This window comes from Trichosurus vulpecula, chromosome 4 (genome assembly GCF_011100635.1).
Source record: "Trichosurus vulpecula isolate mTriVul1 chromosome 4, mTriVul1.pri, whole genome shotgun sequence".
Classification (NCBI taxonomy): Eukaryota; Metazoa; Chordata; class Mammalia; order Diprotodontia; family Phalangeridae; genus Trichosurus; species Trichosurus vulpecula.
Window position 1 is genome coordinate 77,040,187 of NC_050576.1, and position 12,397 is coordinate 77,052,583.

Consider the following 12,397-nt stretch of genomic DNA (forward strand, 5'->3'; position numbering starts at 1 on the left):
ACCAACACTTCTTCCATCACTTTTCGACTTCCATTTATGTAGTCTTCCCTCAATACAACGTAAGCTCCTGGAGAGAGGAGATTTTCTTTCTACCTGTATTTGTATTCCCAACTCAACAGGATTCCTGGAACACAGTACACGTTTAATAAATGCATGTCGACTGACTAAATCTGCCCTAACCTTCCTGTTGCTGGGTTGAAAGGGAAGGGCAAGCTAATAGGGGTCTGGACACTTTAGCTGGGAATTCAGAAGCCAGAGAAGCCAGGAGGCAAACATGAAAAAGGAGACCAGGCACGGGGGGGCAGCCGGGGAAAACGTCCAGAGGTGGGAGGCAAGAGATGGAATGTCCGGCCCGCCTAACTTTACAGAACGTGGGCCTGACCCATACAGGAATGAGAAATCCCAGACCCACTGGGAAGGTGGAAAGGCAGATTTACCCACAGATTCTCTCCCACCTTACGGGTGGGGCCACCCAAAGAGGCAAAGCCTTTATCGCTAAATTACCGAGGGGGCGGGGCTATGCAGGGTGGGGAGGCGGGGCAGAGGCGAAGCCTTTATTACTAAAATTACTGAGGGGGCGGGGCCACCTGCGAGAACAAGAGCCTTTATTCCCGAATAACCCCTGGGCGACCCCAAGAGGCACGGCCATAGGCGTGACCTTAATGGCTGAACTATGGAAGAGTGGGCCCACCCATGAGAGGTCCACCTCTTGCCTTTTCCGCTGATTACTGAGTGTGGGTCACCCATAAGAAGCGGAGCCTTTATTGCTAAATTATAGAGATGGCGGAGCTACACACAAGAGGTGGAGCCCTTAATTCTCTAGTGGTGTGAGCCCGGGGGCGGAGCGTTTAATACAGAATAGTATTAAATTATTGAGAAGGCCGAGCTGCCACCCAGAAGAGGCGGAGCCTGATGGCAGGAGGGGCCACCCTCCAGAAGAGGAGCCTTGCTGTTGAATTACTGTAAGGCTGAGTCACGCACCAGGGGCGGAGGATTTCGGGGGCGGGCCCAGAGGCGTGGCTTTTACTGTTGAATTACTGAGGGGGCGGGGTAAGGGTTAAGGGCCCTCGGCGGACAGGGGCGGGGCGAGAGCAGAGGGAAGGGCCGCCCTTGAAGGTGGGCGGGGCGGAGGCGGGAGCTGGCTTTGGGTTGGCTGGCGGGCTCGTCTGTCCGGGCCGGGGGCGGGACTCGATGTTTCCTTCCTTCATGGTCGGGGGTGGAAGATGGCGGCCGCTGGCTCTGCTGCGGCGGCCTGTGAGGTTGCCTAGCTTCGCCACCTCCGCCCTCCCCCGGAGAAGAGCCATGCGGCCTGTGGGCGAAGAGCAGGGAGGAGGCGGAGAAGAAGGCGGGTGAAGAGGGGAGGCGGAGCAGCAGGAGGAGGAGGCGGGCGGAGCCGCCGCCCGGGAGCCACGGAGCGGTGCAGGTAGCCTTCCCTCCCTCCTTCCCGGGGCCCCCCGCCCCGACTCGGGCCTCTGTGTTGGGGACCCCTCCAAGCCCTGCCCCTCACTCCCCGGGGGTGGAGCGGCGGGATGGAGGAGGCGAGTCCTGGGAAAGTGAGGGAGTGGGATTCCATTGAGTTCCCAGCGCCCGCACGGCAGAGAGCCGGAGTCTGGAGGGCCGGGGTTCAAATCCTCCCCGCCCGCCACGGGCATTGACGTCACCTGTGTATACCCTTCCCGAGCGCTGGATCATCCCGCTAAGTTTAATTAGCTGCCTGACACCGCCCAAGGCCCCTGAGTTTGGGGAATTTGGGGGAGTGGCATTTGGGGGTGGGAGGGGGCTAGTGTGCCCTCCTAAAGTGGGTATTAAGTCAGAAAGCTCCGCCCGTCCAGGCATGCGGAGCAAAGGGATAAGATGGGGTGCACAGCCCGGGGCAGCCTTTGAGATGCATGAATGCACGGACAGAGGGAGAAGGGAGGGATCCGAGTGGGCGACTGGGGCGCTGCGGGGTGCCCGCACCCCCAAACTGGGGCTGTCCCCCCTGTAACCTTAGCAGGGTGCTGGAATGCTTCATCTAATTCCTGAAAATATTACAGAGGTCAGGAGGGATAGAGACTGTAATGGATGAAGTCTTTACATTGGACCGTTAAGAGTCCGAAGAGGAAGCTGAGTCCCAAGAGAGGAAGTCACTGGACCAAGGTGCGGTGGCTGTGAAGTGTCAGAGGCAGGATTTGAATCTGGGTCTGCCAGGCCCGGAAGCCCCCTCAAGGAGCTTACCTTTCCTTAGTCTTTGTTTCGGACTCACCCACCCGAGGAGACCTGGAGAATACCGCAGCCTTCCCCTGCTGGAGAGCGCAGAGGGGTGATAGAACATCTCTGCCTGTCAGTACAGTACAGCCAGCTGAGAGATGCTGGGATGATGGGACCCTGGGAACCTCTGGGAACGAATTTCTTCCTCAGAGGGACGCTCACAGGATCTCATTCCATTGCAGACTTGCTCTGTTCTCTTAAGCTTAGGGGTGACCAAGTTTTCCGGGGGCATTGGGGTGATCAGGTAGTGATATGTTCAGGCCACGTGAATCTTTTACATTTGCACTGACCAGTCACTCTAACACTGTTAGTGTAATACCTGGCAGCAAGAGTGAAGTGTCACTACAGGAGTAACTAGTCCTCACTAGGTGTGCTGGCTGGGCAGAGGTGCCCTTTGGAATCATGGCCCGCTGGATTCTGATGTAGAGGGACCAGAATATCCATTTTGCCTCCGCTGCCCATCTGCTGTGTAACCTTGACAAAGACACTTCTCTGGCCTCCAGTTTTCTCATCGGGTTATTCTGACTCCAAATCTTGTAATCATAAAGGTGTTTCAGCTTCTTGCTTTAATGGGAGCACAGGAAGAGATTCACTTCTCCTCTTCTCCCTCTTCCCCCTTGAAGTGGTAGGTTTGTGGCGCATTTCAAAGAATGGGTTTCACTTTGTTCCCAACCTCTCATTGACATGGTGAATACTTATTTAATTGTTTTATGACAACTAGCACCACATTGGCAGGCTGTGTTGGAGTATTTCGGTACAGCATTTAAGATGGAAGTTCTAAAATGATCCCTGAACTCTCTAATCTTCAGTCTTTCCCAATGTAATATGGTGTAAGTTCCTGAACTCCTGGAGCAGATGCCCCCTTAACCTTCCCACCAGTGCTCCCATCACTACCTCGTGGCTGGACACTGCCCACCCTGCTATCCCTACAGGGGAGAGAACCCAGAATCTTCATTCCCCCTGCACTCTTGGGCCTCCTTCCTGTCCCTCCCTTCCCAGTAGTAGTGGGCAGACACCAACCTTGCCAGGCCCGAGCTACTTGGATAAGCAAGGCCTCATCAGTGACGGTCCTGCAAGTAAGATGGGGTCCTTCTCCTCTATCATGTCACTGCACCCAGGCACTGCCATCCAATCTTCACGTGTATCATAACCATCCTTGGGCCTTACCAGTCATTGTACCACTGAACCCTTATGGCTTTTAGGCTTTTCTGCCCTGTGATCAAACTCTCCCATATGTGTAGTTTCAGCCAATTAGATTGTGAGCTCCTTGAGAGCAAGGATTGTTTCTTTCCTCTTTGTACCGCCATCCCACCCTGCCTTGGGTTCTGGAACTCATAAGATTAAATGCATTACAGTAAAAGATCAGTGATATGCCATAGTTTGAGAATGAAGAAATATTAGATACTTTTGTAATATAGATTCTTTGAGATTTTGAAAAATCTGTGATTTTATTAGCGTGTGTACACATTCAAACAGATTGTAACGCCTCTGTGCCGTCTCATCTTGTAAGATTCTTCTTCACGTGCTCCTGCATAGATCTCCCCAATGCATTGGAGGCATTTTTGCCTTCAGTACCTTGGAGGGCTGCAGAGGTCTCAGGTTGTGTCCATTTGCATATGTTCAAGGATTCAGGGCTAAAAGAGACTTGGCATGTGATCTAATTCAGCCCCCATTGTTTTACCGGCGAAGAAACTGAGCCCTAGAAAGGGAAGGTGACTCTCCAAGTCCGGTCACATGGTGACTAGTAAGAGAACTAGTGTTTGAGTTCTGGCCTTCTGACTCTACATGGAGTCTTCTTTCTACAGCTCAGGTGACAGTTCACTTCCTTTCTGATCATCTGTATCCTTAACCTTGCCCTTTATACCACTCCTTGCATGCTAGTCTTTGTTAGTAACATGCAGTCTCACTGTGCATCTTTTGGATTATTTGGATTATTTATTTATCATTTTAAATTCTGAGATCATGATATTCCACGATTTACAGCCAAAAAGCATTGCCAGAAGAATATTGGTGTCACAGAGATGGCTTTTCTCAGTGGTGAAGTGTTCAGAAACCCTGTGAAGTACTTAATACAATAAACTCTGTTTGATTAAAAGTGAGATACATATTTGTGTTTGTGTATATATTGCATTGGAGGAAAGAATGCAGGATTTGGAGTCAGGCTTTGGCTTTGAATCCTCCCTCTCCTTGATTTCCGGGTAACTGGGCAAACCATTCCACGTCCTTCAGTCTTAGTTTCCTTTTCTGTAAAATGAAGGTAGTTGAATTTGAAGACCTCCAAGTTTCCTCTCAATTCTAAATCTGTGATCCTAAGATTGTGGCATTGCTTCTCAGTGTCTCTGTTTCTTCCTCTTTAAAACAAGGACAATAGTACCTATAGAACTGTCCTGGCAGGTTGTTGTGAATCACAAATGAGATTATTCACGTAAAACACGTGGCCAACTTTGTAAATGTCACTTATTTGGTTTGTGTGGGCTTTCAAATAGCTCTTATGTTATTCAGAGGTTTTTAAAATAATATATTTTAAGATTCAAATATGTCCCTCTTTGGAGGCACAGTTTAAAACAAAACCAGAAACAACATAGATCTAACATATTCGTGTGATAGGTACTTTTCTCTGTTTTAGGAAAAGGGTACCTTAACAGGGATCTGGTTTTCAAAAAATGAAATTATTATTCATAGTCTGATGATACTGTTGTTTATAGAGTAGCCTAGCCCTTTCTTCTTCCTCACTTTTTCTTTCGACCATATCAGTACTCATTTGACCCCTGATTTTGTCCCTGTAATTAGCTCAGTCCAGAATAAATTTCCCCAACCAAATAAAGCAAAGAAATCCTTTTCTTCATAATTCTCACTCAAGCAATTTTATGTACCACAGGAGACTTTACAACAGTTAGGGGAACTAGTGGGACATTTTTATTTTAAGAGATATGCTGATACTCATCACAACACAACTGTAGACTACACATCAAAGGGGGGTACCATCCTGAAAATGGTGAGCTGAAATCTGACAACCACCAAAAGGTAGAAAATGTTTTTAATGTGTGTTGCAAATGTACAAATAATACAGAAATGGCAGCAGCTGTCAAGAATGACATAGTGTTAGATTTGGCATTTCTCTTGACCTCCTCCCACTTCATGTGATTCCTATACTGCCCTATTTCTGTTTTGCTACTTTTACCCCATCCTCCTAGCCCCAGTGGCCTCAGAAAGTATAGACCCGAGGACAACATGGAGAGTAGCTCAGTTTTGATCTTTGTGCAGTATAGATGCAAAATGACCACATCTGAAATTGGTGATTTGATGCAAGTTTGATGTTATGTGTTCTGGGTTATTTGTGATTGATGGGAATTAGAATGGAGAGAAAAGGATTCCATTTTAAAAAAATAAAATTGACGTTAAAGATCATTGCAGTTACTCTGGAAAAACAAAACCTCACCTTTTAAAATTTAAGCAGAACTTGAAACACTGGGAACATTTTGTTCAAAAATTTTTAATTAATGGAAACTATATGCATTTTGTTCTAGAGAGAGTTCCTCGGACACACTTTAAATGGAAGGATAAGAACATTTCTGAAAATCATTGCTGGATATACATTGTCCAGCATGTCTACCAGCAGCATGATTGAATTGAAGGCAAAATTGGCATACTTCATTATGTATTAGTCTTAAATATTTAAGTTATGACCTTTCTATAAAAAGAATTTAGGATGCAAACTTTCTGGAAGATAAAACTGCTGGAATGGATTCACCCCTACTGTTTCATGGTATAAAAATTACCTTTAAAAATCTTTATATTGAACCATACTTAGTATCACCCTAGCCTAGGATTCTGTATTAGTGGCAACAAGAAATGGTGTATAGGAGACACTTATCTTCCATGACAACAACCTCAGAAACTGAACTTCATTCTTTCACTAAAATATTCCCTGATTGCCTGAAGAATAATCTTTAGATTAATTTATCTGATAATTAAATACCTTTCCTAAAAACATACAGCCTTGAAGATTGGTTGGTTACTTCCTGTAAAAGTTGTCTCCTACCAGAATTTCACTTGTCCATTCATGGGACTCTGAAGTAGAAAAACAATTGTGTCACTGTATACATTGTAAAATCTCTAATTCTACTGATAACGACCATTGGATTAGTTGATTTATCATTAAATATTTTATAGTTAATTAATCATTATATCAGCTTTTTCTCTGAAGGACATTTGGAAATTACTTCATTAGGAAATCATCAGACTTTCTTAAGACATAAGGGATTTTTTTTCATCCATCAGTAAGACCTATATATAGGAATTATTCACTGAAAAAAACTCCAAGTGCCAAAAATAATTTTTGTCTTTGTTGTTAAAGTGAAATAGAGATTCTCATTAGACATCAAGACCCATAAACTTTCCTTCTGATTTGCTAGTTGCATATCCATCTTCTGCTTTTAGAAGCAGGATTCTTTTCTAATAGGATTGTAGATTTACATCTGAAAGAGACTGTAGAGTTGATCTTGTCCACTTCAGTGAAGAAACCTTCCTAGAAAGGTGAAGTGACCTGCCAAAGTCACAGTGACAGAGCTGGGATTTCATCATGGGTTCTCTGACTCTCAACCCAGGTCTCTTTCCACTGTACCACTGCTTCCTTTGTTGATTTTTTTAGATAACTTCTTCCTACAAATTGGCACAAAAAGGGAACCTTCGTTTTCCTCTGGGGAAGATAGACCTTGAAATGAGTTGAACGTATTAAATCGTTTTCTGTAAGGTGAGATGGAGACTTCTTTGCCAGACCCATTATTTTAATTTTGGTAAAAGCTAAGCAACAATTCAGAAATGAATGTATCATAGCATTTTTTTTCTGGAACTCTATGTAGTGGGTCAAATTTTGTTACAACCAAATATAAGGAATTCTTCAAAAGATTTTGTTGAATTAACTGTTGCTTGACATCAATAGACTGATGAATGCTATGGAGTTTTCTTGTCTTATTTGTTGTAGTTAGGAAACCATCTCTTAATTATATACATGGTAATTAGGAACAACAGTGGAAACTAATAGTATAGTCTCCCTTATCACCATTATTATCATCAATAAATTATTCTAGCTCTTTTTAACTATAGCTCCTACTTTTTTTTTTACCTTTTCTCATATTTATCAAATCCTCCAACAAATAAAAAAATGGCTGATTTAAATTTAATGTCTTCCTCTGGTCTCCAGATGAAGTACTAATGAACAGTAGAATTGCCACAATAGGCAGCCACTAGAATATTAGAAGATTCAAATTGAATAATTAGCTTCTGAATAATCACTCCCAAGACTTTGATTGTTTGAGTGTTCCTTGAAATTAAGTGGACCATCATCTGGGACATGACAGCCTTGTAATGAAATCTGAGATATAAAACTATGCACTTTCATAGGTTTATCTTTTTTAAATTTGGGAGTGGGCTTTCCCCATTTAAATCTTTGTGAAACAGACAGTAAGTACAATTTGCCCAAAGCAATTGAAAGTAAAATTCAAGTCTGGGATCTTACTCATCAGTTACTCATTTAAAATTAATTAATATTTATTTTGTGAAAGTGGGAAGGTGAATGTTCTGTTCAAACATGTTCATTTGCAAATATCTAACTTTTCATGTGGACTTTAGATTTTGTTGCATTTTGGTAGATGATATTAACCTAGTCATAAGAGAGAAAGAAATAATGGATAAAAAATGTGGGACAAAAAAAAACTTGTTATCAGAAAGGGGTGTGAGGGCATTTTGGATTAGAATATGACATTGGCTTTAAGGAAAATTCCTAATCTATATTTGAAGGGTATGTGTTTGTGGTTGTTGTTCAGTCTTTCAGTTGTGTCTGACTCCTCATGATGCCATTTGAGGTTTTCTTGCAAAGATATATATATATAACATATATAATATATAATATAATATATATACAATATACCATTTCCTTCTCCAGCTCCTTTTATGGATGAGGAAAGTGAGGCAAACAGGGTTAAGTGACTTGCCCAGGGTCACACAGCTACCTGAAGGCAGATTTGAACTTGGGTCTTCCTGACTCCTGGCCTGGTGCTGTATCCACTGGGACACCTAGCTACCCATATTTTCTTGGAACTAAATTTAATTGATTGTTAGTATTCATCTCATCTGTTATATTCATTTAATTATTATTGTTCATCTTCTCTTAGTATTACTTGAGAGACAGGAAATAAAGGACATTATTCAAGGTTTCTTTTAGTATTCAGGCTTGGGTCTTGATATGTAGACTTGATGTAATGATAGTCAGCTTTATTTTGTAATTGCTCTGAGCATATTGCCTTTGAGATCAATAGTATTGATTGCTACTCACATGAATGCCAGAAAAGCATGCCAGTGCCTGATAAATATATTCACTAGTGTGAAAAAAAAGTTAGGAATCTTGATGTAAAATCCCTATTCTTTAAATTCTTAATTTATATAATTTTCCCAAATAAATTTTAAAATATGAATTTGAAAACAAGAAGACTTGAGTTACTTGAAAATCCTACTGGTTATAATTCATATACTAGTGTCTCCAGTAATTTTGAGTGTCTGAGAAGAACACATTTAATTAATTGAAGTATCTATGGTTAAATGAGCTAAAGGTTCCATCCTCCAATTATATTGTAAGCTCTTTGAGAGCAAAGTCTGTGGCAAATATACATAGGTATGTTGTATTATGTATGTATGCATCCCTCATACCTAACACTGTAGCTGGAGAGTTGGAGAGTAGATGCAAACTTTATGTGTTCTCCTTTTCTCCTAGGCTTCCTTGCCCAGGAGTGGACTTCCAAAGGTGTCTTTCTGTTGACTCTGATCAACAGCTGGCTAGAGTGGGGGTACAAGACATCTATTTGGTGTCATAGCCTTTAAAAAAGATGGGTTAAAGATCATAAATCAGTATACTGAGTAACTTCAGCATATAATTAAAAATCACATTTTTGGAACTTCTGAAGAATCAGAATGCTTATTTAAGGGTAATAAAAATGTGAGAAAAGGCTGCTGCTACTTAGCATTCTAGATCTGGAAGGACTCTTTGTTGATACTCAGAGAATTTGTTTGCAAAGCTCAATCTGGGTGGAAAACCTGGAATATCTGGGGAGAGAAAATTATTATTAAAGGATATGTTAAGACCATTGGAGAAGTGTAGGACTGAAATCTAATGGAAATCTGAAGAAAGAATGAGAATAAAATAAAATTAATATAAAAACAGGAATAGCCATTTATGGTTTGAGAAAGTCAGAAGTCAGAATATTTCTTGCTACTCCTGTAATTATAAGATCAAAGGTATAATATTCTCATCCTTGCACACATGTTTCATTTTAAACTAAAAGCAAAATTGTTACTTTCAGTTGAATTCCTTAAATGATGCTCTTCCATTTTTGTGATTTTATATAGGGCCTACTTACTTGCATGGTCATACTTCACGAATGGCAGTGCTTGTTGTGTATGTAGTAGTGCCAGCAGTGCACTGAGGAGGTGAGTTTGACTTGCAAGGCATGATACCTGCTTTCCAGTAGCTTAGTTTGGAAAGACTGGGAAATATATGTACATGAACCATTCAAGAAGTATACTAAGTGTTTTAAGCACCAAAATTAGTGATATATTGGAAATAAATGCTTCCGGAGTTAACGGAAGGTAGAACTTAGTGTAGGATAGAGAGTGGTTGAAGAAATCCTTGTCGAGGTTTATGTAAGCTAGATCCTGAAGGATAGGTACAGTTGGAATAAAGAGAAAGGAAGGAGAAGGGTGCAACATGTACAACACTGTGAAGGCAGGAAAGGACAGTGAGAAAATCCTCCTAGCTGGTACAAAGGGTCCACATTGAAGAATAATGGGATTGCATCAGCAGAGTCAGATATAAAGGATTTTCAATTCTAGACTGGAGTTTGAACTTTATTCAATCTTTTTTCCTCCATAGAGTAACTGAAAGCTGAAGTGAAGATGTCCCAAGTTCATCCTGTAAGGATGTAAGTCACTGTGGCCTCCCAAGAAAAGTCAGAACAACTATCAACAGCAGCACAGAATGGATCTAGAGGTGGTCTGGCAGTCAGACAGTGACACCCAGGATTCAGCAGAAGAGCGTTCTGATGACACAAGCCTGAGCTCTAAAAGGGAGAGTCATAAATGCAGCCTCCAGCTACAAGAACAAGAAAATTCTTCTGTGCCCTCTAGGCCATCCTGCAACTCTGCAGGACCCTCATGTAAGCAAGAACTCCCAGTGGAACTGCAGTGTGAAGATGAGGAAACTTATGAAACCTGCAACCAGAAACAGTGTGAGACCACCACAGGGATCTTTGTCAACTCCAGCACTAATTTTGACTTACAGTGTGAGGGTGAAGATTTAGAACTATCTTTCTCTGACAACCCACAAAAAGCACAGGGAGAGCTTAGTGAGGGTGACGAAAACATCATCTGCATTAATACATTTGATGAAGACCTTGAGTCTATCTCCAAGAAAGAGATCCTTTACCGATGTAGGAAGTGTGGCACATCTTTCCAGGATCCAGCTAGACTACAGGAACACAGACAGATCCATATAGCTGAAAATTCCTACTCCTGCCCCATCTGTGGCAAAGAATTCTTTCGTGCTGCTAATTTGCACATGCACAAGTTGATCCACTCTAGTGATAGGCCACATAAATGCCCTGAATGTGATAAAGGATTCATATGTACAGCGGATGTATGGCGACATCTACGAAATGTTCACAAGATTGAACACTCCAAGGTGGTTTTAGGAAATGGTACTATGAAGTCCCTCTGGTCTGCAAATCACCAAAATGAACATGAGGCTGATCCAGATAATCAGAGTCCAGATGACCGAAAGCCAGAAGGGGAGGAACTCAGACCTTATGTCTGTCAAATCTGTGGTAAGGGGTTTCGCAAACCAAACCTACTTTCCAAACACAAAGTAATCCACAGGCAGGAAAAACCATACATATGCCAGGAATGTGGCATGGCCTTTATCCAGCTCCTCAGGTTGAAAAGGCATCAACAAACACACTCGGGAGAGCGTCCTTTCTACTGTGATGAGTGTGGTGGAACCTTTACCCGATTATCATCGCTACAGCGCCATCAACGTATTCATACTGGAGAGAAGCCGTACTCTTGTGTTTATTGTGGTCATTCCTTTACTGAGTCAGGCACTATGAGAAGGCATGAACGTACACACAAATTGGGAAAAGAATAGTGGCCATATTAATTTTTACCTCTTTTTTCATATAAATCAAGACCTATTCACTAGGACAGACTTTCCAATCTACTCACAAGAAACTTAGTCCAATACTTCTTCCTTACTGTACTCTCCCACCCAAACTTATGGATGCCATTTTTGTCTTAGAAATGATCCGGGGGCAGCTAGGTGGCACAGTGAGGAGAGCACTGGCCCTGGAGTAAGGAGGACCTGAGTTCAAATGCGGTCTCAGACACTTGACACACTTATTAGCTATGTGACCTTGGGCAAGTCACTTAACCCCAATTGCCCTGTCTTCCCCGATTAAAAAAAAATGATCCAATAGTTTCTGCCAAAAAAAAAAAAGCCTTATCCAGTATTGAACTAAAACCTTACATTTCTACCCATAAGTGAAAGAAATAAAAATACCATTTTTTACTGACTTTTGTCTGTAGTGGGCAGAATTCCTTTCAAAACATTTATCACCCTAATTTGGGACTTTTTAAAAGATACATCTGATTGGTCTTTTTGAAGACTGCATCTTAAATGAAATCTTAAAATGAACTAGTTGTAAGCTCATTGCAGCCTTCTGTCCTGTTCTGTGTTTAAAACTGCAAGTACAGCCTTCTTCCAAGCCAACAGAGTTGAGAAAATCTGGGTCATCTTTGTTATCCCTGGCGTTTTGTTTTAACAAAAGACTTTATTTTGGAAGGAAAAAAATGTATGTTGTAAAATCGGGTCCCTAATAAACTGGACAATAATTGCTAACTTTTGTTTGGCTGATTTTGTGTATTTAAAGTAAAAGTTATATTTGTCTGGGAAATTTTGAATTCAGCTTCATTTATCAGTGCTGATAAATGAGGTGGCAATATGATTATTTGAGGGTGGTTTTCCCCCTTGAATATGAACTACATTAGTCTCATATTCAGGTTAAGAAACATCAATATTAATGTTTTCTGAAAGACATCTAGG

At 42.0% G+C, this 12,397-nt stretch overlaps 2 protein-coding genes across 4 annotated transcripts; one reads left to right on the plus strand and one right to left on the minus strand.

The window, feature by feature from the left end:
* The first annotated feature begins 689 nt into the window (after nt 1–689).
* LOC118849050 (zinc finger protein 23-like) lies at nt 690–12,193 on the plus strand. Of its 3 annotated transcripts, none has more exons than XM_036758134.1 (2): nt 690–962; nt 10,175–11,674. In XM_036758134.1, exon 2 carries the CDS (start codon nt 10,280–10,282, stop codon nt 11,441–11,443), a length of 1,164 nt encoding a protein of 387 aa, XP_036614029.1. In that variant the 5' UTR covers nt 690–962; nt 10,175–10,279; the 3' UTR covers nt 11,444–11,674. The 3 variants fall into 3 exon arrangements, with proteins under 3 accessions (XP_036614029.1, XP_036614027.1, XP_036614028.1); XM_036758132.1 differs by lacking the exon at nt 690–962 and adding an exon at nt 1,159–1,423 and having other exon boundaries at nt 10,175–12,193; XM_036758133.1 differs by lacking the exon at nt 690–962 and adding an exon at nt 4,011–4,060.
* LOC118846767 (basic proline-rich protein-like) lies at nt 1,035–1,652 on the minus strand. Its single transcript, XM_036755508.1, has one exon. The coding sequence runs from the start codon at nt 1,650–1,652 to the stop codon at nt 1,035–1,037; it is 618 nt and encodes a 205-aa protein (XP_036611403.1).
* Nucleotides 12,194–12,397: the final 204 nt, after the last annotated feature.